Source organism: Littorina saxatilis, linkage group LG7, assembly GCF_037325665.1.
Source record: "Littorina saxatilis isolate snail1 linkage group LG7, US_GU_Lsax_2.0, whole genome shotgun sequence".
Lineage (NCBI taxonomy): Eukaryota > Metazoa > Mollusca > Gastropoda > Littorinimorpha > Littorinidae > Littorina > Littorina saxatilis.
Genome location: NC_090251.1, coordinates 19,603,286 through 19,626,789, shown reverse-complemented (window position 1 = coordinate 19,626,789; position 23,504 = coordinate 19,603,286). Strand labels below are relative to the sequence as shown.

Sequence of the window (23,504 nt, the reverse complement as noted above, 5' to 3'; positions counted from 1 at the left end):
CTCAGCCTTCCCCTGCAACCGTAAATGATACCACCCCCTCCCCCCAGTCTGGTGACAGTAGGGAGATATAGCAGTGGTGGTGGTGGGTCAGTGATGACAGAATCGGGTCACATTAAAAGAATCAAGTGCTGTACAGGGCTAATAAACGGTTTTAGCACAGTCCTGCAGTCTTTGTCACCAGAATTTAAAATGGCTAGTGTTAGCACTTCCACCGAATTTGCATGCGGGCGCCCTTTTGACACTTGCAAATCTCAGTCGCCGATTGAGCAAAGCAAACATGGAATTTTGTGTCGCGACAATTTCCTCTTTAGCACAATATAACGCACGCAAAAAATGGACACCAATTCAACAGTTCATCATCAGAAACGCTTGTTAAACGAACACATCTTTGTCTTTGCTCTGTGATGTAGGCGAAGAGGTTTGTGTGTTTCAATATAGGCAGTGGCTACGGTTACGCCTTTTTCACGGAGTAATCCTACTCGGACATTTTATAGTTACGGCATGAAATCATTTTGATGAACACAGACCAGATGATGTGTGCGTCATTGCTGTTTTCATTTCTGATTTGAACATGATTTTCAAAAGAAAACAAGATAAACTTTTCTATAATCCCTGATGAAACATCGAAAGCTTATTTATTTGCGTGCAAGCAAGTTTATGTATCCTGATGTGATGTCTGTGTTGGCATGCTGGTGTGTCGTTGCGCTTCCTAAGTGTCCGATGGTGACTTAATTGGTCAGGTGTAATGATGCAAAAGGAGGGAGTCTGTGAGGAATTGCTGTCATTGTATATTGGTGAGAAATTTAGTCTTTTGGGGGGCTCGTTTTCGCTGCACCTGCAGAGTTCACGATGACCGAACGCATAGCTGGACGAAAGCGTTCTTTTCAAAAACAGAAATGGCTTTTTGCAAACTATCGTAGGATTCAAATGTACTGTACTTCTTAAGTGTTAATAAAGCTTCGCTGTGAAGCCCGGTCTCCATGACTGAAGTGCACCGGCCTGCATACGATACAAAACACTGCTCATGCACTCCTGGACACGTCCAAATTCACTCATCCCATGCTTTAAAATGGCCACCTTGCCCAACCAAAACTGGAAGTAAATATTGCAAGAGTGCACCCTGGCTGTGTGAGGTGTAACCCTAGCACAGCCGAGTGAGGTTACGCCGTTCATGACAAGAAATTCTTTGTGGCGTAACCCTAGCTCGACAAAGCAGAGTTACGCCGTGGGGGTATCGCTGTGGGACCAAAATATCTTAGTGGCGTAACCGTAGCACAGCAGAGTTGGGTAACTGTAGCCACTGCGTTTAATAAATAATATACATAACTTTCATTGTGGTCATGTTCTGTAATCTGAGCTACTTAAAGATCTGTCACCGTGTCAACTACTGAACTAGTGACTGTATTTTAATTTGAATCAGTACACCTTTTCTGACTTTTGCTATGTATCGCTATTCTAATTTCTATCTAACTCGAAGTCGAAGTATAGTACCACCACATGTTTGGAGACGTGGACCTCTGTTTTACGCCGCCATGTGTAGATCTAATGTTTCACTCCTGGTCCATCTCATCTTGACGAACAAGCACATTTTCGTATTCAGTTAGACTCTAGTGCATACTCACAGCGGTCTTATCAGAAGTTCATCGCTCTCCTCCGCTGGAACCTGGCTCTCAGCCTTTCGTTTAGCCGCCATGTCTTCTGCTACTCTTTGCAAAAGGAGAGATACGACGTGCTATTGCATCTTTTAACTACAATCTGTCATAAGAATGAGCCGCAACCTCAAAAGCATGAACATTAAAACTTCAGATTCTCATACAGATACAGATAAGGATATTGATCTGCTAACGATTAACTGAAGACAAAATTATTCGTAGTTCATAAGTCTTCGTCCACAGCCACATTCGTTTGCTTATGAAAGGATTACGGTAAGCAGTCTTGTTTGTGTTGAGAAACATCATGGCGGATCCGTCTCCGTGGCAGGCGACTCGACCTACGAATCAGGTCTGTTTCCTCTCGTGTAGGGCTAACATGAGCAAGTACAAAACCACGGATGGTAGAAAAGTATTTGTAAAATATATTCCGAATTAACCCCACCAGCAAAATATCCCCAAATGGTTCAACATTGCTTATTGCGTAAAAGAGTGAGTGGTTCTGAAAGAAACAGAAGAGTCTGAGTTAGTGAGTAGCTCGTTAACGAGTCGGTTACGGAGCCCCCAGGATAAAAAACCGACAGTCACCGATAGCTCTCAAAATAGACCCTCTTTTTTTGCCGATCCTGACAGTTAGCTGTGGAGATCACAGTGGGTAGCTCTTTCGACCATAGTTCGTGAGGTCGGGGGTTCGAGATACAAGTTACAACTACAAGTCTTTCTCAGTCTAAAACTGATACTGTGAATGTGATAGATCTCCATAAATCTTTCTCAAACAAAACAAAGACCACGGTTATTTGCATTTAGCTTTAAAATAAATATTCATGAAATACTAATCGATCCTCGAAAATAAGGAACCTTTATTTTAAAGGCTGTGGCTATATCCACGGGTCCGTGTCTCCTGACTCAATGCTATCCAGGTTTCCCAATTGCTTCGTTTCCGGCCGATTTATGTGGAGCACGTGATGCGCACAAAAAATATTGGCGGTCTAGAAGTGTCGTCTGCGCAATGATCGCGGCGGCTTTCTTGACCGCCAAGGACGACCACGCACGTTGTGAGACGTCATTCGTTAGACCTCAATATCCACGTCACTGACGTCATCGTACTAAAGGGACGCTACTCTCGCCTTATATTTTCCTGCTTTCGGTTGAACACTTGACTGACATGACACACAGTGACGTCATCTGTCAAATTTTAAAAGTCAAAATTCCCTTTTTAATAACGAGTTAGACTCCATGAGTGGAATACAGGGTCCAAAGTTCGATCAGCAGCACTTTGATGGGGAGAAGAGGGGAGTTTATGTGATAAAATGTAAACAAAGCTGGCTGCCGTCCTACCGTTGTGACCGTTGAAAATTTCAGTCGCCTTTCGTGAGCTTTTTTGTTGCAATCTCAGTTCTATCAACGAAACAGATGCTTTGGAAAAAAGAAGAGTAGAGCAAAATAAAAGAACGGAAAGTTTAGAGGGGGGAAAAGTAAGTCAACAAATATTTTATTTTTTTTAAGAAAAAAAGACTATAGGTCCAAGCTCGAACCGGGGACCTTTTGGACTGTTTCGCAATTCACTACCGTCTGAGCTACGGAGACAACATGTGCAGTAGGGGAAAATAGGAATCTATATTTTGTGCGATATTCCTGATGACTGCTATCGAGTGTACTCCTGAAAGGCTTTCAGTTTCGTTTGCAGGTTGTCAAAAGAGTTGATTGTTTCGTGGTAAAAACAAAATGGGGTTTAATGAGAGTGCCAACGCGAGGCTTCCCATGCGACGATGACGTCAGTGACGTGGATATAGCCTGGGGACTAGAGACACGGACCCGTGGATATAGCCACAACCTATTTTAAAAGCATTTTGAGGGTGCTAGTTCTCGACCCTGGGGGCTCTGTAACCAACTGGTCGGTTCTCCAGCCTTGACTTGAAAATACAGAGCCGACTGGTGCTAAGCTAAGCTCCCCATAAAACTCCAACTCCTCCTTTGTGGTACATGTACACTCACACTGTAAAACGGTTACTGTGAGGAATAAATGGGGAGTACTTATGAAGTTATTAGTTAGAAACTACTGGGGTCAACCATCGTGGTTTATTCATAATTCACAGAAAAGTCAAATGCGAACTGTTTGTTCAATGGTTGTCTTTCATTTTCAAAACTGTTGTCTTTCACTTTCACAGACACGTTTATGGAGATCAATTTCAGACCTTGGCAGTAGGAATACTTTTATTATGAGCAACTGACTAATGCCTGATAGCCCGAGGGAGACGAGCAAAGCTCGCAGTTCATAATATTACTTTTATAGCCAGGACAAATTATGATGATTGATAAATGATATTATCCAGAAAAAAACTAAAGGCAATGGCCAGAACAATCTGGCAGTTGAGTTTACATAGGCAGCAGAGCATGAAGCTGAAAGCCAACGCCAAACCAAAATTAACAAGAAGAAAAATGGTCTGTGAATGGTGTCATGCCTGTACGGCAGTAGCATGGCGCACTAGCGCAACATTCCAAGAACGCGACAGCCAGTAGCGGAGCATCCCACAGGCAAGACATCCATTAATGCAACATTTTACAGGTGCAACGTGCCACGGGCGCAACTTTCACTTGCTTTGACTTCATAATGTCACAAAGGATGCACACACACACACACGTACACCACTCACACACACACACACGTACTCACCCATGCACACACACACGCATGCTTCATGACAGTATGTGGTCAAATGGACCCCACTAGTGATTGTGCTACTGCGTTTGTGGAATGTCGCGTTTGTGGAATGTTGCACTAGTGGAAGCCATACCTGTTGAATGCCGTGCTAGTAAAGTCGCGCTACTGCATGGTTGTCGCGCTAGTGGATAAACTGTGTGAACAGGTGCACTCAGAATCAAGCCAGTGGCTTGAGCTTCTGTGATACCATATCTGGTCCTTAGCAGTTTGTAATACTAGCTGTGTCTTAAAACAAAACATTTCTGTAATTCAGGTCCAACTGATTTATTGTCCAGTGAGTCTGGGAACACTACCTAATTGGCTTATGACTGGAATTTTTAATTTTAAATAGCTGTGATGGCATTTATGGGAAGTTTTGTGTTTCAGAGAAAAGGTTTGTTCTAATTCTGACGTTGGACATTTTAAATTATGTTTACCACTTAAAAGCCCCAGTCTGCCTCAAATGGTTTACAGAACGATATAAATCTTCTCACGAAAAAAGCAGTTCTAACGTTATGGAACACACTTGCAATAGCATTTAATAGTTTAACAGTTCGTTTGAATGGCTGTTTAGCTCGCGTAAACCACACACCTATTTTCGTGGTTTAATATCTAACCCCTGAGCCATTGTGAACCCGTGTAATCCATTTTCTTTTTTTTCACAATTTAGTTGTCAGTTTGTGATTTCAATGCAACTCGCTGTATCTGCAATAGCACATTATTGTGTACCTCTGAATCTAAAATGCAACAAACGACTGCGAGCCACACAAACTTATCGGCGGTGGTTGGCTTCAAAGAAGCAAGCGCTATGCAAAAAATGTGTCTGCTTGGGCAAACACGACCTTGCGTGACCTGCTTTGGGGGTTCCTTTTTTTCAAACTTTCAAAACTTAGAATTGCACTGATCTTGTCTTGATGAAAAAAGAAATCTTTTATGATTTAAGAATGTTTGTGTAACAAGCTGTCAATTTATTATTTAGATTTTAAAAGTTAGGTCTAGCGCCAAAATGAGGCTTCCGATTTGTCTAATGGTAAATCCGTTCTGACTGCACGAAATAAATTCTTTGAAAATGTATCACTCAACGGAAAGCAGCCAGGATGTTCCTGTTCGGTGAGCGTTCAAATGGAAGTATGTTTGTACTGTATGTAGAGGCTCGGGGAGCTCAGTGATCAGAAACGGATGGTTTACGGGAGGCTGAGTGTGCCTTAAACAGAAGTTGATAATAACTTAATTACATAAATCTGGTAGTTTTTCAAAAATGTCGCACAAAATTACCTCAACTTAAGAGTGCTGGTCATAATTGCAGATTGTTAACAACATTTTCACTCTATAAATACTGTTTTTCATCATGAAAATAGCTATAGCTATTTTTCACTTCATTTTTGTTGCACACGTTTAGGCTCTTAATCTTAGTATGTTATATCTTCATTCATAATACATCTACTGCCTTCCTTCTGGTCCACCCTCTTCAACTATCACTCTCCCTCTCTCTCATTGACTCAGTGTAAACTCTTCTGTACTTTTGTATTAAGACAAAACAAGATTTCTTTTGTTGTGAGTAATGATTGTGGTATTCCTGTTTGTTATAATATCAGGGCAGTGGAGGTTCTGCAGTGCTTTCAATGGAACCTGAAGATGTGGACAGTGATGGAGGCCATCATGACTATGATGGTGATGACAGTTTTACAGACCTGTACTTTCTTAGAAAACATGGTGGTCACGTGTTAATCTTTTAGCAGATTGTGCCTCTCAGTGACTATTTTAGTGAAGTATGATCATTCATCTAATATATGTGGGTCATTCTCAGAAATGGTGGTCCAAAGTGTTACATACAAAGTAAAAAATAAAGTGTCAAGAAATACAAAATAATTGTTTTTACTATGAAGTCTATTGTTTGCTATACATAATAATGCAAAAATTAGACAAAAAGAGTAATTGGTTGCTGAATAAGAGACGTTTTAAAGTGTTGTATTTATGTGATGAATGTTGTAACATGGAATTAAATTACATATTCTTACTCCGAATCACATATATAGCAGTTGACACCGTCTGGTATGCTAAGGTACTGAAAGCGCTACCCATCTTTAAAGTAATTAAAGGGAAGCAACCCCACACCAAAAAAGCTGGAACTAGCATATGGTAGTGAGCTACCCCCTGGGAGTTACCTCCCATTAGCTACTTCCCATCCCACGCACGTGGCTACTTCATTCCGACTTCAGCTGTCCTGGTGAGAGGTCATTGAATTTTCTGTGCGCTACTGTGGCTGCCTTGTGCTGTTTCGTTCACCTGCCGGCCACGTAACTCATCTTGTCTCCCGTGCGGGCGCCTGTTTTGGTGAGCTCGTTCTGTATTTTTCTGTTTTCGAACTTGTGCGTTGGTTGCTGTCTGTTGTCCTTTGGACATTGTTCGTCAGTAACCTGTTGTGCTTTCGCCATTTTGTTTACAGTTAGCTTTGCTGGCTTGTATTTTGTGGCGTGTTCACTGACGCTTGTGCATTGTGTGTTGCAAGCTTGGTTCGTTTTTATTTTGCTGTAGTTACTGCTTAGCTGTCCGTTAGGACTTTCGTTTTCAGTAACTTTTTCTGTGAAATTTTTTCGCTTGTTTCTTGTTTGTTGTTGGTCAGCATGGCAGACCAGGATAAACGTAAGGGTAAAGGAGACATTAAGGGCAAGATTAAGCCCAAGTCCTCTAGCTCTAAGCCTGTTGTATTGGTGTCAGACGCTGCACGCAACACAATTTTGTCAGTGCCTATTTCACCTCCGCTTTCTAGCACCCCCGTTTGTGCTAGTTCTACTGTTGTTTCTGCGCCCTCTGCTTTGTCGGCGTCGGACCAGGGGACGATTGTGTCCTCTCTCTTGCAGACTCTTATCCCGGAGATTCGCTCTCTGGTACAGACAGAGATGCAGCGCTCGTCTACTCCAGTTAGCGCTGCCGTTCCGGTTTCGGGGGGGGACACTCAGTCCCTCTCTTCCGGGAAGGTTTCTTCTGTTTCCGCTCCTCAACTTCCTGTCTCGGGTGGAGACGTTACAAGTAAGTTGAACCGGTCCTCTTGCTCTCGTGAAGCGCCTGGACAGCCCCGTGCGGGCAACGGTTCGTGTGCGCAGGGTCACTCCCTGCTTTCGGCTGGCGGCAGGCCTCCTCTTGTAGAGCAGGACTCTGTTAGCCAGCAGCGGCGACCGTTTACGGTTACTGCGCTTCCGGCTCCCGCCGGAAGCATAGGTCCCCCCACGCTTGCTCGCAATGCCAGCCGCGATGGGATGGATCATGAGCTGGCCTACGGGCTTCACGGCTTCCGGCCGCAGTTCGTGCATTCACCGCTTCCGCCCCCGGCGGTTATGGTGTCTGCATTTCCGGCTTCGGCCGGACACGCTGTCCCTCTACCGTCCACTTCCTCTTGGATGGCGGAGAGGGAACAACAGCGTGATGCTTTTGCACTTCCGGTGCTTCAGCACGGACGGTCGTCTCTTTCCTCTGCTGAGGTTTTGACTTCCGCCCAACCACATCCGGCGTTCTCGGACGGTGTTCCGGTTTACCCTCTCCCTACTGGGCAGGGTTTAAACCAGGACGATGTTCGTGGGTACAGGTTTCCGGTTTCCGGTCATCCAGAGTACCCTTCAGCCACTGTGGTTGATGACTACGGTCGTTCTTCGCTGATGGATCAGTCTGAACTGCAGTCAGTGGTCAGCGAAGACACCCGTACTGTGTTTTCCTCTCAGCTCAAGTCCATTCTTGACTCTGCAGCCGAGGTGACTTCGCGGTATTTTGCAGAAGGTGTAGCGACGTCCGCTACTTCCGTTTCGGCGGCGCCTTCAGCTATGGCAGACTTCCTGCCGGATAAGGATGACGCTTCCTCCTTCCGGTTTGTGGAATCTCCGTCTGTCTCATACCACCTGTCCCAAGTTCTGGTGCACCCGAACAAACGGAGCAGTGGTATTCCGGTTGAGCCGTTCCCTCTTCTGGCACCTTTTGGGCCGGTTCCGGAACGGGCTCGTGGTTGGCTTGCGGATGAAGGGCAGTCCTCTTCCTTTGTGCATTCTGCACAGAAGAGGATTGCTTTCCCTGTCCGTAGCCGCAACCTCACCACTTCCTTTGCTCTCCCGCGTGCCATCTTACCGGTGACGCAGGAGCTGCAGGCTTTGCTTGTCAAACCAGTCAAGTCTGACTCGGTTGTGCCAGTGCGGGAGGGTACTCTTATCTCCCTGGAGGAGATCGGTCGTCAGCTCTTGGAGCTGGCTTCCATCTCCGAGACGCTGGTGCGGGCACTGTCTCGGTCGTTGACCGACTCTCTTGTCCCTTTTTCCCTCAGTGAGGAGCAAAATGCGGATGATGTCTCCTCCCTGCTTACGGCCCTGGCGAAGGTCAATGAGGAACAGACTCGTCTCTCCTCTTTGCAATACGCGCATGCGGTCTTGACAAGGAGGGAGTTGTTTCTTGCCAACTCTCAGTTTGCCGATCAGGCTACCAGAGACACACTACGTGTGTCTCCGGTTGTAGAGGGATCGCTGCTCGGCCACATGGCGCTTGTCGCTCGGCAGGCAGAGATTCAGTCCAACAAGGACGCTCAGTTCCTGGACATGGCTCTACAGGGCGCGAAGCAGGCTAAGCCTTCCCAGCAGGGGAAGTCTCAGCCGAGTTCCAAGCCCAAGCCTGCTCAAAAGAGGCCTGCTCAGCAGAGCTCTCGAGGTGGCAAGAAGAAGACAGTGTCGGGAAGGGGGCGTGGCGGCTCTAACAGCAAGCCTCACCCCCAATGAAGCGCCCCCGGTCTCACCCCCCCCCCGCCCTCCACTTTGGTGATGGCGGGGGGCCTCTCCCGGGCACTCACCCATTGGATGGTCTCAGTAGACAGCCAATGGATAGTGGGAGTTGTGAGATCGGGCTTCCGTCTCTTATGGCGGGAGGAGAAGGCTCCTCTTTCCCGACATCCGCCACGCTTCAAGCCCCCCTGCTCTCAGGAGGCAAGATCCGTTCTGCAAACGGAAGTTGCCTCCCTGGTGCAGAAGGGGGCAGTGGAGAGGGTCCTGGACCAAAGCTCCCTGGGATTTTACGGGCGCCTTTTCGCCGTGCCCAAAGCTTCAGGGGCGTGGCGTCCGGTCTTGGACTTATCTTTTCTCAATACTTTCTTGAGAGAGATAAAGTTCAAGATGGAGACGCCCGCCAAGGTCAGAGACTCTCTCCGCCCAGGAGATTGGGCGACCTCCATAGACCTGACAGATGCATACTTTCACATCCTGGTGCATCCGTCCGACCGGAAATGGCTTCGTTTCCGGTGGGACGAGCAGGTCTACCAGTTCCGCGCCCTCCCTTTCGGTTTGTCGCTCGCACCATGGATTTTTACCATGGTGGTCCGACAGCTGGGCGCTCTGGTGAGGTCTCAGGGTATCCGCCTGCGGGTTTACCTGGACGACTGGCTCGTTCTGAACCAGTCCCAGGCAGGCTGCACGCAGCATACCCAGACGGTTCTTCGGGAAGCCCACTCGTTGGGGTTCTCGATCAACGCGTCAAAGTCGGAGCTGACCCCGTCGCAGACGTTCACCTACTTGGGGATGTCCTTCGACACGGTCGCTTGGACTGTCCGCCCCTCTCAAAAGAGGGTGGACAAGCTCCAAGCTCAGATACGCTCGACTTTGCCCCTCCTGCAGGCGCCCCTTCGCTCTCTTGCCTCCATCTTGGGACAGATGGAATCCATGGCTCTGTTGGTCCCTCTGGGTCGGGTACACAAGCGTCCTTTTCAGGCAGCTCTGAAGCCGTTTGTGGGCTCGACTCGGGTGGATTGGAACGTCCTCGTCCCTCTCCAGGGATGGTTCCAGTCTACCACCCTCCCGTGGTTGGACACGGAGTGGGTGTGCAGAGGGGTTCCGATTGCCTTGCCTCCCCCGGACTTGGACCTGTTCACGGACGCGTCCTTGCTGGGGTGGGGGGCTCACACGGACCTACACACGGTGTCAGGTCTGTGGTCGGTGGAACAGAGCCAGTGGCATATCAACCGGCTGGAACTAGAAGCAGTAGCTCTAGCTCTCACCCGGTTTCTGCCCTCCCTGCAGGCCAAGCATGTTCGTCTGTTTACAGACAACACGACAGTGGCAGCTTATATCAACAAGCAGGGAGGCTCGCGGTCCCCGTCTCTCTCGGACAGGACCTGCGAGGTCTTGAGGTGGTGTTACCAACACCGCATCTCGATCTCCGCCAGGTACCTTCCAGGGAGGCTGAACACTCTGGCGGACGCTCTCAGTCGCTCCGGCAGGGTGCTTCAGTCCGAGTGGACAGTCACTCACGGGGCACTGCTTCGCCTTTGGACCCAAGTCCCAAAGCCTCTCGTCGACCTGTTTGCCACCAGGTTCTCGAAGAGGCTCCCGGTGTTCGTCTCGCCATTCCCGGACCCTCAGGCTTGGCGAGTGAACGCTCTGGACATTCCCTGGACGGGTCTGGAGGCGTACGCCTTTCCGCCTTTCCCATTACTCGGCCGAGTAATTCGAAAGGCGGAGCTGGAGGGGCCGGCCCTTCTACTTCTGGTCGCGCCCCTCTGGCCGTCGCAGGACTGGTTCCCAGACCTGCTTCGGCTCGCCCAAGGTCCTCCCATTCCTCTCTCTCTGCGAAGAGGGGAATTAGTGCAGCCCCGAACAGGCATTCCACACGAGGAGCCCAGTCTTCTGAAGCTTCACGTGTGGATGTTGTTCGGGACTCACTGAGGCGCTCTGGTGCGTCTTCTCCGACGCTGGACTTGGTGGGCAGCTCCCATAGGGCTTCCACCTCGTCCGTATACGCCTCGCACTGGAGGGCCTGGGCCTCCTGGTGTTCCGCTAAAGGGGTGGTTGCAGTGGCTCCTCGCTCTATGCAGGTCGCCAACCACCTCTCGTTTATGTTTTCGCAGGGTGCCTCCGTCTCCTCTATGAGGGTCCGGCGCTCTGCGATCTCTGCTACTCTCAAGCAGATCGGCCGATCTGTTCAAGTGGGGGGGGTGATCGCTGCTGTCATTAAGGGCGCTGCTCTCAAGGAGGTCCGGTCTCGTTTGCCCGCTCCTAAGTGGGACCTGTTCCTTGTTTTAGCGTTCTTGCGGTCCGCGGAATTTGAGCCTTTGAGCGAGTCGAGTCTCTACAATCTCACTCGCAAGACTCTTTTTCTGGTTCTTTTGGCTACGGCCCGACGGGGTAGCGAGGTCCACGCTCTGTCGGGTCTGCCAGGTGACATTTTGTTCGAGTCGGACGGCTCAGTATCTCTTCGTTTCCGTCCCGACTTCCTGGCCAAGAATCAGGCTCCGGGGCAGGCCTCTCCGTTGGTTCGCGTCAAGGCCTTGACCAACGCGTTGGCTCCGGATGACCCTGATTCGGTCAACTGTCCAGTTAGGGCCTTACGTCTGTATTTGGCTCGGACTCAGCCGGTTCGTTCCTCCTCACAAAAGCTATTGTTTATCTCTCTTCTCACTTCAAGGGAGAAAGACGTTTCAAGAGTTACGTTGGCCCGGTGGGTGTCGTCCCTTATTCGGCAAGCCTACAGTTGGTGTCACACAAGTGGGGGGGGGGCTCAGCCTGCCTTTCCCCTGGTCTCGGCCAGAGCCCATGAGACTAGGGCGTGGTCTTCGTCTTTGGCCGTTCTTCGCTCGCAACGGCTTGACGAGGTGCTCTCGACGGCTTACTGGCGCTCAGAAGATATTTTCATTAATTACTATCTTCGAGACGTGGCTGCACTCAGACAGGATGGATCTCGCGGTCTACCTGCCCTTATAGCAGCCGGCCAGTTCCTGTCCAGAATGTGATGGTGAGTTTGATTTATTTCTTGCCCACCGCCATGTTGATGTTATCTGCTATATATGTGATTCGGAGTAAGAATATGTAATTTAATGGAAAATTTCTAAAGTAAATTTTCATTTCATTAATATACTTACCCGAATCACATATCGAAGTCCCTCCCGCCTGCCCCGCTGTTTGTTTCGGTTTTTCTCTGAGCCGGAATGAAGTAGCCACGTGCGTGGGATGGGAAGTAGCTAATGGGAGGTAACTCCCAGGGGGTAGCTCACTACCATATGCTAGTTCCAGCTTTTTTGGTGTGGGGTTGCTTCCCTTTAATTACTTTAAAGATGGGTAGCGCTTTCAGTACCTTAGCATACCAGACGGTGTCAACTGCTATATATGTGATTCGGGTAAGTATATTAATGAAATGAAAATTTACTTTAGAAATTTTCCAATCAAATTCCAACTTTAAACCACCTAAGCCTTCAATCCTTTGTGCATTTTTTATCAGTTCTGCAGTATTTTTGTGTTCTACCCAACACATTCTAGTTATGAAAGGTAAGGACTTCAACTAATATTGGTAAAAAAATGACATTTGGAACAAAACTAAGGTGAATGTCGCAACACAGAAACGAAATGCTTGAACCACTTTCGGTTCCTGTGCGACAGACATGAATCTGCACTGTTTGGCCTTTCCTGCCGGCAAAACCCGTCTGACCCAAAATAACTACACAAAACACAATTCGTCAGAGTTTGCTGTATTTGTTGAAAGTTCCTGTTGCGTTCAGATTACCCATTTTAAGTACTTGATGAATGTCGAACATCGACGATCAGAGGATACGAAAACTTCTTGGCTGCTTTGTTCCGCTAAACTTCGCGCTTTGAGAGACTGTTTGCACTCGATATCCTTCCGACACTACATTGTCGCCATCCGCGGTGTGTAAGTTTGTGACAAAGCTTTGCAGGCTCGACAATTAAGTAAAAACCATCTTCAGTCGTAACGTAGGTCAGGAAACGACGCCATGAGTTTCAGCAAATGATATGATTCTGGTGTTTTCTGTGAATATTTGGCTGTGATTCAAAGGACTATTTTCTTGTTCGAACTTCCTGTGCGCCAAAGAGCTAAAAATAGCTGTGATGTGGCAAAGTCATGGAGCACATTGCTGTCCGATGTTCATGCGTCGAGTCCGGATACGATGCGTTACGACATTCATAATTTTTTGTTCGAAGCCCGTAACTTAAAATTCAGCGTGAGTTTTTGCAAAGATGTGTTGCTACGTCCAAGACTGAACTCCTGACTGTCGATTGCAGTAATTTGTTGGTGTTTGCATGTTTGCAGTTAGCCATGAGACTGAACATATTGTTGATCACGAAAGTCGTGTAACGCTTCGGCGATCCGGAAACGGCCGAACTTCGCAATTGAAAAGCACACAAAAACAACACCAACGTATAGAAACCATTTTTATTGACATACAACAATGCTTTAATGTCTCAGGAATAGATTCAGATGAAAAAAGTCGTGGTAGAAATAATTTTAATTTACTTTTTCATGATTTCAAATGTGTCACCCCTACTCACTCTCACTGGACCACCATTTCTGAGAATGACCCATATATACACATACATTACAGACCGAATTTTGATTTTTAGTTATGTTGATTTCGTTCAATTGTTTCAATGTTGGTGTATGTTCAGTTGTGTGAAACCATATCAAGATGCCTGGGGCCCGTTAGTTTATTTGGTAGGGCACTGGACTTGTGATCCCTGGGTCACGGTTTTGAATTTGGGTTGGGACGGACATGGGTCAACTGGAAGTGCAGACTCAGAGACGGTATCCATGTCCCACCCGGATGTCACCACTGTGGAACGTAACATACCTCCCGTCATTCTGCCATAGGTGCAGGTGGCTGATTATAGTTTATACCTAGACACTCACACACCAGGCTAGCAGGACTCTGTTGCTCCTAGCTTTCCACTGGGTGGAAGCGACCCAAATTTTCCAAGGATTGGAACAATAAAGAAATGAAAAGGAAAGCTGGCAAATGAATGGAAGTTAATAGACGAATTCTTAAAATAACTCGGTTGTGGAAGCGTTGCTTTTCCCTGACAATACTGGAGCAAATGAACCAATGTGATATTGAAATCAAGCAATTGACTGTCATCCCAGCGTAAATCATCTCCGATCTGTGTTTTCTGCACTGTCTGCTCAATTCTACGCTGTTGTCACTCGAAAATATGCACATCAGAGCTGACTATTCAATGCCATTGTGGTAGCGTGCCTCAGAGCACAGATCACTGTCCACGTGTGGAGACACACTGCTCACTAAGGTTTGGCCACACATGAGTTCAGTGTCATGTGGCTTTATTTGCCTCAGTATTTCCAAGGAAAAGTAACTCTTCCACAATCCATGAAAAAAACGACAGTCGTTTCTGAACATCGTCTCTTGGCTAGACTATGACTTTGAGTCGAGAAACTTTGAAACTGTAACAGGTATTTTCCAAAGGCAGAACACCCTCATCCAAAGAAAATGCAGCAAAGATGTTTAAGAACAATCTACCTTCATGTTTGAAACATTTGGAATGTTAAAACTAATAAAAGCACACAGCCCAAGACCACTGTGAAACCTGAAAAATTCACCCAGCACTGGTTGTTATGTCGAATCATCACTAGATGTGTCATATGTAAGTTGTAACCACAACATGAGTATCATGAGCATTCAAGAAGTTAATATATATTATATGAATGTGCAGATCCTGACATGTCTAAAGATAGTCAAGGCAGAAATGAAGGCAGCAGCCCGGGTGATGATTTCCGACAGAGAATGAGTCAGAACATGACGCAAATGGTACTCTTCACTTTTTTGTATGATTAATTATTGTGTTGGCATATATATAGACGAGAAGGAATCTTTACTCTCTAAGATGATTCACACAGCGGAACATGAACTGAGGGGTACATATTTTTACGTACAACTACAAGTAAATAGACGATTTTCGTAAATAATTCCGTCGGGTTTGTATGGGTTATGGAAGAGTGACCTTTTCTTGCAAAACCTCTTCCAAACATTTGAGGGGCCAATCACTAGCGAGGTGTCAAAACAAGTGGACGGGAGCACGTGTTTCCGACACTCCCCTCGCTAGTGATTGGCCTCTCCAATATGTGGCAGAGGTTTTGCAAGTAAAGGTCATAACACAACACATGCAAACCTGACGGAGGTATTTTTAGAATTAGTCAATTATTAAGAAGACAAAAGTGAGGTGGTGTTGTGCCAGAAGAAGGAGATGATTATGGCAGAAGAAGAGTATATATCCATTCAAATGCATTTTTAATCTTGTGCATATGCTTGCTCTGATTGAATTAATTGATTGATGTAATCACGCTTTAGCAACTTGTTTTTTGATACACTTAGATTTCTTGGTTAATGTGACAATGCCTTACTTTGGCCAAATTGTATTACTGATTGAAAGTGATTTGCTTATCTGGATTGCGTAGCTTTTGCCATTTGCATCTTCTTACGAAAAAAAAGGGACATACATTTTCACTGCGCTTCTGTCCAAGCATTTCATGATATAAAGTGTACTTTGCTGTGATTGACAAAAACTTGCAGTCTGGTCATTGCTTTGAAGGAGGTGAGTGCTATCCCAATCTACCTGTTGTTGACAGATGTGGCAGGCTGGCACCCAGGGGGCGAAGAAGGCATGGAATGTATATGGCAACATTGACATACTACGCCCATACTTCAACGTGGAACCAAGAGAAGTTCGCCGACGGTGAGGTTTATGTTTGTTGGACCATGGTGTATCCAGTTTCTGTTGGTCTTGTCTAATCTATCCCTGTTAAAGTCTGGCCTAGTGTCATCCTGTTCATCCACACAAAAGTAAAAGTAAGTACATTTGCATATACATTGTCTGTCTGAGGAAAATAGATCCTTCATGTCCCAAACCATCCCAGTAGGAATAAACACATTAACATTTCTTCACAAAAGAGGTTGTAAATTGTTTCTTTGATCTTTGACCATTAAGGCATAAGGGTTGAAAAATTGTCAGCTACAAGCTCTATTATGTTTGAAGTTTATGTGAAGTTTGAAGAACAAGGCTCAATTTTTTGTTAAGGTGACACTAATTGTGAGACTATGGTACAGGGGACTTCCACTAAATTGCAGTCCACTGTATCGCAAATTCGGCTATATCGCGAAGACCTCTTGGACCCCGAAAAAACAGGACCAACCTTTAAAAAAAATGTTTTGCTGTGTGAAGAAGCAAGTTTTCGAATTCTCTTTTGGACTTGTACACCCCATCGCACATAACATGACACCCCTTGGGCAGCATGGTTAGCCATCGTTTATTGGCAGCAGTGTCAAGCATGCTGATTTAGGACTTGTGTCAGAGACTGCAGAGTGGACAGTGTACTAACCTTCTCTTTTCAACTTTATCTCTAGTGCCCACCCAACCCCCTCCTCTTCCTCCCTCCCTTTTATGGTTCATCGTGTTCTTAGCGGTGGTGGGTGAGACTGCAGAGAAAGGTGCTCCACAGTCTCTCTTACTAGCAATCCCTCCTCCTATACATTACACCGGCAAATAAGCTGTACAATATTTTGCCATTGTTTTTGGACTGGGGTTGTCAATTGCAGAGCGTAAGAATGAGTTTTTTTGCTACAGCAGAGGTGAGAGTAGTTTTTTTGTCTTTCTCGTACAACACCAAGAACAAATCGGACAGTATTCATCAAAATCAAATTCGTGTTCACATGTCAAAACCAATACATTCTAAGGACTATACAAAAATAAAAAATAAAAATGTTTTTGTTTTTGTTTTTTTGCCGCAGACCCCGCCTTCACCCAAAGTTTCGCGAATCAGATATATCGCGATCTCAAATCTTAAGACCCCAAAGACCGCAATATAGTGGAGGTCTACTGTATTTACATGGCCTACGAAATACTAACATATTTTATGTTTGTAACTTGTTTGTTTAGTTGAAAGACATGGGTATTTATAACAGGTTGAGTTATATTTTACATGTTTAAGTCAGAATTAAAGTTTGCATTGGATTAGCATAGCGAAGGGGTCACAAAGTAAACCTGTCTAATCAGTGCAGACCAGGACGAAGGAAGAATTTCTTCAATCAAACTTGTGTCTTCAAGACCAAGTTCCACCAGCACTGCAACAAGATTCATATGTATTGGAATTGACCTCCAGAGTTAACTTAACCTTTAGACTACTCCTAAGCAGATCAAGCACATATGCGCTGCATTTTTTTTTAACGTGGAAATGCAAAGAATGTATCACTTTCAGTTTATTTCTGATGAGAAGTATTCTTTTTTTTTTTTAGGTTGCTGTATTCACTTATCCCACGAAAGCCAACAGCCCAAAAGCAGGTCAGTAGTACTAGTAGTGATTGTAAACAAATAGTTGCCACTGGAAAATGAAACAAAAGTGTTAATACAATTATTCCTATGATTGTAATTTCGCAATGATTTTTAGGCAATGTGCGGCAGTAAAATTGAATTTGGAGAATACATGGAATAACCTAGTTTTCTGGGTAGATATTGAAGTGACATAAAAATAAATGAAAAAATTGTGAATAATTATGGACATAGACTGCCGTTGCTATGGAAACAGCTGCTGTATTAGTTTTCTAGGAAATGGTTTTACAGCAAAATCATACAACAGAAATTCATAATCTTTGGCACAAGGATACACATGTATTATATTGTAATGGATGGCCCTATTAGTATTATCCAGAAACTTTAACCTGAACATTAGTGGATCTAACTTTTGCACTGAGAAACATGTGATACAGATCTAAAAGTGTTCTTCATTGACACAAGTGAAAGATTGGGAGACTTGTGGACAAATGTTACGATATTAACTGTGTTAAGATGTACTCACCAGAAAATCACTGCACAGTTCGTAGCAGGAAACTTTCGCTGACTAGTTTATGTAGTTTTTATTCGGAATTGTGTGCGTATCGATCGCATTCTTATGAGATGAACACAATGGAACGTAATCTTCTCTTCGATGACGCCATTTTAGATGACGTGTTGTTCGAGATCTCATCGAAGAAGAACGATGAGAGAATATTATGTTATGAAATGTGCATGTGAATATTACTGCATGCATTTTAGAATTGATTCATTATTGATAAGATAATGATTGAGTGAAAGGAAACAGAGATTTGGTTTAGTTAGATAAATTGTTTGTATGTTGTTAGAGGTTACCTAGAGAAACGTAAACAAACACTTTTTGGTTGCTTTGACTTGAGAAGGTGTTATACGAGATCTCATCGAAGCAGAACGATGAGAGAATATTATGTTATGAAATGTGCATGTAAATATGGTTATGCATTTTAGAATTGATTCATTATTGATAGGATAATGATTGAGTGAAAGTAAAATGGAGATTTAGTTCGGTAGGATAGGTTGTTTGAGCGTTGTTAGAAGTTACCTAGAGAAACGTAAACAAACATCCTCGATCGCCTTGACTCTAAGACGATCGAGAGTGTCGGTTCGTTGCTAAAGGTACGAGACAACTGAAGAAGAGAAGGGGAATCAAGGTGTGTTGTTTATGTTGTTAGGACATGTATTGGGGTAACGTAGACAGACAGGGGAGATCGTTATAGACGATCGAAACGTTAGCGGTAGCTAGAGGTAACAGGTAAACAAACAAGGAAGGGGATAAATAGAGAAGGGAAAGGAGAAATCGTTGTTCTAGTGGGCAGTTCTTTTGGCTTAGCGATGGTTCGAGTTGTTCCGGTTGTTCTAAGGCGATGTTGTTCTAGTCGGGTTCTACGGAAGGGGTTCTAGTATGCTTCTTCGAGACGGGGCTTTTGAGGTTATTTGACAGGAGAAAGTAGGGCCAGTCTACAGAAGAAATCGAGGTCTACAGGAGGAAACCCGGAGAAGAGAAATCGGGGATAATCTACAGGAGAAATCGAGGTCTGCAGTAAAGAAGATAGTCCGGAACAAAGTTATCATATGTCATGCCTATTTTTATATGTGAATGAACGATACACTGATATATTGAAATTCGATACGAATTTGTTCAGATGAATAAATCTGAACATTGAAACCCGGAACAATTTGTGTCTGTTTTATTCTTCATTAACATTCACACACACACAACAATCAACAACGAGAGCCAACAGCTCTCCCCATCTCGTTACAATATCTACAATCATTTTTGGACAAAAGACTACAGTTGAATTTATATTAATTTTTGACTCACCTGAGTAATTGGTGAGTATTAGGATTCATGTTGTATGGACGGACAAAAAACTTAACGTTGAAGTTATCTCGGAAGTTTTTAAAGCTAGACCTCTGAAAATTTGCACACTTTTAGGGTTTGATGATATCACGAAGTGACCCCAGTTTGGTTGACCCTCGTCAAATTTTGGGGTCACAGCAGGGTCATGTTCGTTTCATAAAAACTTAACATTGAGGTTATCTCAGATGTTTTTGAAGCTAGAGCTTTGATACTATGCACACTTGTAGGGTTTAATAATCTCCTGACTTGACGTAAGTTTGATTGACCCTCGTCAAGTTTTGGGGTCACATGGGGTCATGTTCGATTCATAATAACTTAACATTGATGTTATCTCAGGCATTTTTGAAGCTAGAGCTTTAACAATTTGAACACTTGAAGGGATTGATAATCTATCGACGTGACCCAGGTTTGCTTGACCCCCGTCACATTTTGGGGTCACAGCGGGGTCATGTTTGTAAATGCTTTAAATTGAGGTTTTCTCGGTTAATTTGGGAGCAAAAGCCTCCAAATTTCACGAAATTGTAGGTGTTGGTAATCGGCAGACATGACCAAAATTTGGCGTGTTTTCATCAAATTTTAGAGTCCCAGCATGAAAATGTTTGCTGGAAAAGATTTTCACCACTGAAAATGTCCACTGAGCTATCAAGGATATATTTCTTGACCTCATCAAGCTGTGATGTCATTGTTTGATTTGGTCACATTCTTGGCTGCTCTTGGTGATGACATCATGTTATGATGTCATAGTGTCAGAAATGAGGTCACTCAAGTGTCTGAGTATACATATTTTGTCTGGGCTAGACAAGACTCAATTTAGGAAAGAAAATTATTATGATTCTTGTTAAAAAAACAAAAAACTTTTTTTTTTTCAAAAATAATTTGGTGGATGTTGAGTATGTTAGGGAGGCCCACAGTGAAAATCCAAAATGCCTTAAATGGCGGCCACAGCTGTGAATTTCGTTTACTTTTCTTTGAAGATTTAAAAGGCTTAATAAATATTTCAAAAACGTCAAACAACTTGCAAGGGTTTCTCCAGTTGTTGTTCTTTTGAATGATTGTTGGTATGTGAACGTCCTGTTTTTGTTTCATGAGTAAAACAAGTCCCAAACTTGCCCTAAAACGCTATCTTCCGCTTCGGACTTAGCCGCAGACGCGGTGTACAGGGAAAAAGCTATTTGACGTCGCGGCAAGCGGAACACTCAAAATCGTCACCCAAGTTCCAAGAGTGCGCGAAGGAAAACTATTTAAAGTACAATACTGAAATTTAGTGTGGCATAAGATCAACCCTTTGTTATGATGTATGTGGAAGAGCGACTTATCAAAATTATATTAACGTCTTGAAAAAGGGTCAGTTCTGAACACAGTGCTTTATTTTTGACACAGATGTTTCTGGAAATCGCTCTTTTCTGTCAATAATTTAAAAAGGCCAATCTATCAGTAGAATATCTTTTCTCATCAATGTGTGCATTACTTTGACCGGGCCAATCGATTGAAGTGAAGTGATTTTTTAACTGTTGTACTTCCGAAGGCCGAATTGCGTAAGTTCTGAGATCTCCCAAGGAAAACATATTAGACGCAGTTTAATGAAATTTTGCGTACCATCAGATCAATCATTTGTTAGTATGTATACCACGGAGCGACTTATGATTATTATGAAAATGTTGTGAATATGATTGATTCTGAACAAAGTGTTTTCATTTTGACACAGGCATTTTTGGAAATCGCTCTTTTCTCTCAGTAATCTCAAAAGGCTAATCTACAAGAAGAACATCTTTTCACATCGATACGGGCTATACTTTGACCGGGCCAATCGATTGAAGTGAAGCGATTTTCCAACGGTTGCGCCGCCGAAGGCTGAATCAAGTCATAATAGAAAGTGAAAACGCTATTTGACGTCGCGGCAAGCTGAAACACTAGACATTATCGCCCAAGTTCCAAAGATTCGCAAAGGAAAGGTATTCTTATCAGATGGATGAAATTTCACGTGTCATACGATCACCTTTCTGTTATTATAAATTCAAAAGAGCAACTTACAAAAGGTTTAATTACGTCGTTGACAGGGTTGATTCTGAACACAGTGTTTTTATTTTGACACAGGCATTTTTGGAAAACGCTCTTCTCTCTCAGCAATCTGAAAAGGCTAATCTACAAGAAGAACATCTTTTCTCATCAATACGGACTATACTTTGACCGGGCCAATCGATTGAAGTGAAGCGATTTTCCAACGGTTGCGCCGCCGAAGGCTGAATCAAGTCATAATAGAGAGAAAATGCTTATTTGACGTCGCGACAAGTTGAAACACTAGAAATTATCGCCCAAGTTCCAAAGATTCGCAAAGGAAAGGTATTCTTATCAGATGGATGCAATTTCGCGTGTCAAACAATCAACCTTTTGTCATGACATATTCAATTTTCAAATGAGCAACTTACAAAAGCTATCAATACGTCTTTGATAGTGTTGATTCTAAACACAGTATTTCCTTTTTAACACAGGCGTTTTGGGAAATCATTCTTTCTTGTCAGTGATCTCAGGAGATAAATCTATTAGTAGAACATCTTTTCGCATTATTTAGTGTGTGCATTGTTTTGACCTTGCCAGGCGATTGAAGTGAAGCGATTTTCCATCTTTTGTGCGGCCAAAAGCTGAATCAGTTCGTTACGAAGTGTAAAGTAAAAAGCCCGTCGCGGTGAGCCGAATTTCGAAATTATTACCCATTTTCAAAGAGCTCACAGAGAAGATATATATTAAAACAGAAAAATCAAATGTGTAGCAAAAGGTCAATCCGTTTTTTCATGATGTAATCGAGAGAGCCATTAATTAAAATCATAGTAACTTCTTGAAAAAAATTGCTTCCGAAGGCAGTGTATCTATTCCAACCTAGGAACATCATCCGTTATAGTGAACAGATCTAACAAGAAAGGCAAACGCTTATACGACTCTAACGCTAAGCTTTAATTTGTATGACCGGATCATAACTCTGTTTTGACCTTGAAATTTGACGATGCTCAACCACATTTTAGTTTTCTCAGGAGATCTATTGTTTTAGATCTAAATAGAGTGTTTGGTAGTTATTTGAGACCGTGTATACTCTCCAGTGGAAAGGGCGTTTGTTTACATGCGCTTTGGTAAGGTACGGCACAGAATGTGCATGCTTTAGCTAGATTACAGTTTTTACTTTAATCTGCTTTGGCGAATGTGTACTATCAGGACTAAAATGTAAATTAATGTTGGACTCCTGACACAGGATAGTAGAAGATGAAAACCGCTTGCATATTAAAGCCCCAGTCCGTCTCAAATTGTTTACAGAACGATTTAAATCTTCTCATGAAAAAAGCAGTTCTAACCTTATCGAACACGTTCACTTGCAATAACATTTAATAGCATTCAATGACACAGTTCGTTTGAATGGCTGATTTAGCTTGCGTAAACCACACACCTGTTTTCGTGGTTTATCTAACCCCTGAGCCATCGTGAACCCGTGTGATCCATTTAACTTTCCTTTTTTTCTCACAATTTAGTAGTCAGTTTGTGATTTCAATGCGACTGGCTGTATCTGCAATAGCACGTTATTGTCTACCTCTGAATCTAAATCGCAACAAACGGCTGCAAGTCACACGAACTGAGCGGTGGCGGTTGACCGTTCAAAGAAACTGGCGATGCAGATCATTCGTCTGCTACGAGAACCACGTTTTGCGGGACACACTTCCGGGCTATCTTTTTTTAAACTTTCAACATTTCGAGTTGTACTAATCTTGTATTGATGAAAAAAGAATTATTTTATTATTTAAGAATGTTTGTGTAACAAGCTGTCAATTTATTATTTAGATTTTAAAAGTTAAGTCTAGCGCCAGATCGCGCCGTTCGATTGTCTGATCAGACAATCCAGCTGGCCACACAAAAATGAATTATTTGAAAATTGCTCGCTCTTTATGTAGGGCACCTAGGATGTTCTCAAGCGGTGAGTGTTTAAACGAAAGGGTGTTTGTACTGTGTGTAAAAGCCTGACAGTGACAGTGTCTGAGGTGGTTTACGGGAGGCTGACTGTGCCTTTAAAGGCATATGTACTCGATGACTATACACGCTAATTGCTTTACCAACAGCTGGAGACATGCTAAATTAAGTTCCCTGCAAAATATTGTGGTCTAGGACCCCTTCAATGTTGAGATATGTTA

The 23,504-nt window shown here is 44.0% G+C and overlaps 2 protein-coding genes across 3 annotated transcripts in view; one reads left to right on the top strand and one right to left on the bottom strand.

Annotated features, from left to right (window-relative positions):
* Positions 1-1,756, bottom strand: part of LOC138970870 (cleavage and polyadenylation specificity factor subunit 3-like) — a 96,708-nt gene extending 94,952 nt beyond the window's left edge. The window contains exon 1 of the mRNA XM_070343437.1: positions 1,623-1,756. Coding sequence (XP_070199538.1) covers positions 1,623-1,693 — 71 coding nt within the window. The 5' untranslated portion in view covers positions 1,694-1,756. The remainder of the gene's footprint in view (positions 1-1,622) is intronic.
* Positions 1,757-1,876: 120 nt separating this feature from the next.
* Positions 1,877-23,504, top strand: part of LOC138970874 (protein YIPF3-like) — a 56,243-nt gene continuing 34,615 nt past the window's right edge. The window contains exons 1-5 of one of the 2 annotated variants that reach the window (XM_070343443.1): positions 1,877-2,001; positions 5,946-6,021; positions 14,826-14,920; positions 15,739-15,845; positions 17,402-17,447. In XM_070343443.1, the coding sequence (XP_070199544.1) occupies positions 1,957-2,001; positions 5,946-6,021; positions 14,826-14,920; positions 15,739-15,845; positions 17,402-17,447 (369 nt within the window). In that variant the 5' untranslated portion in view covers positions 1,877-1,956. The remainder of the gene's footprint in view (positions 2,002-5,945; positions 6,022-14,825; positions 14,921-15,738; positions 15,846-17,401; positions 17,448-23,504) is intronic. The other variant, XM_070343442.1, reaches the window with a different exon arrangement.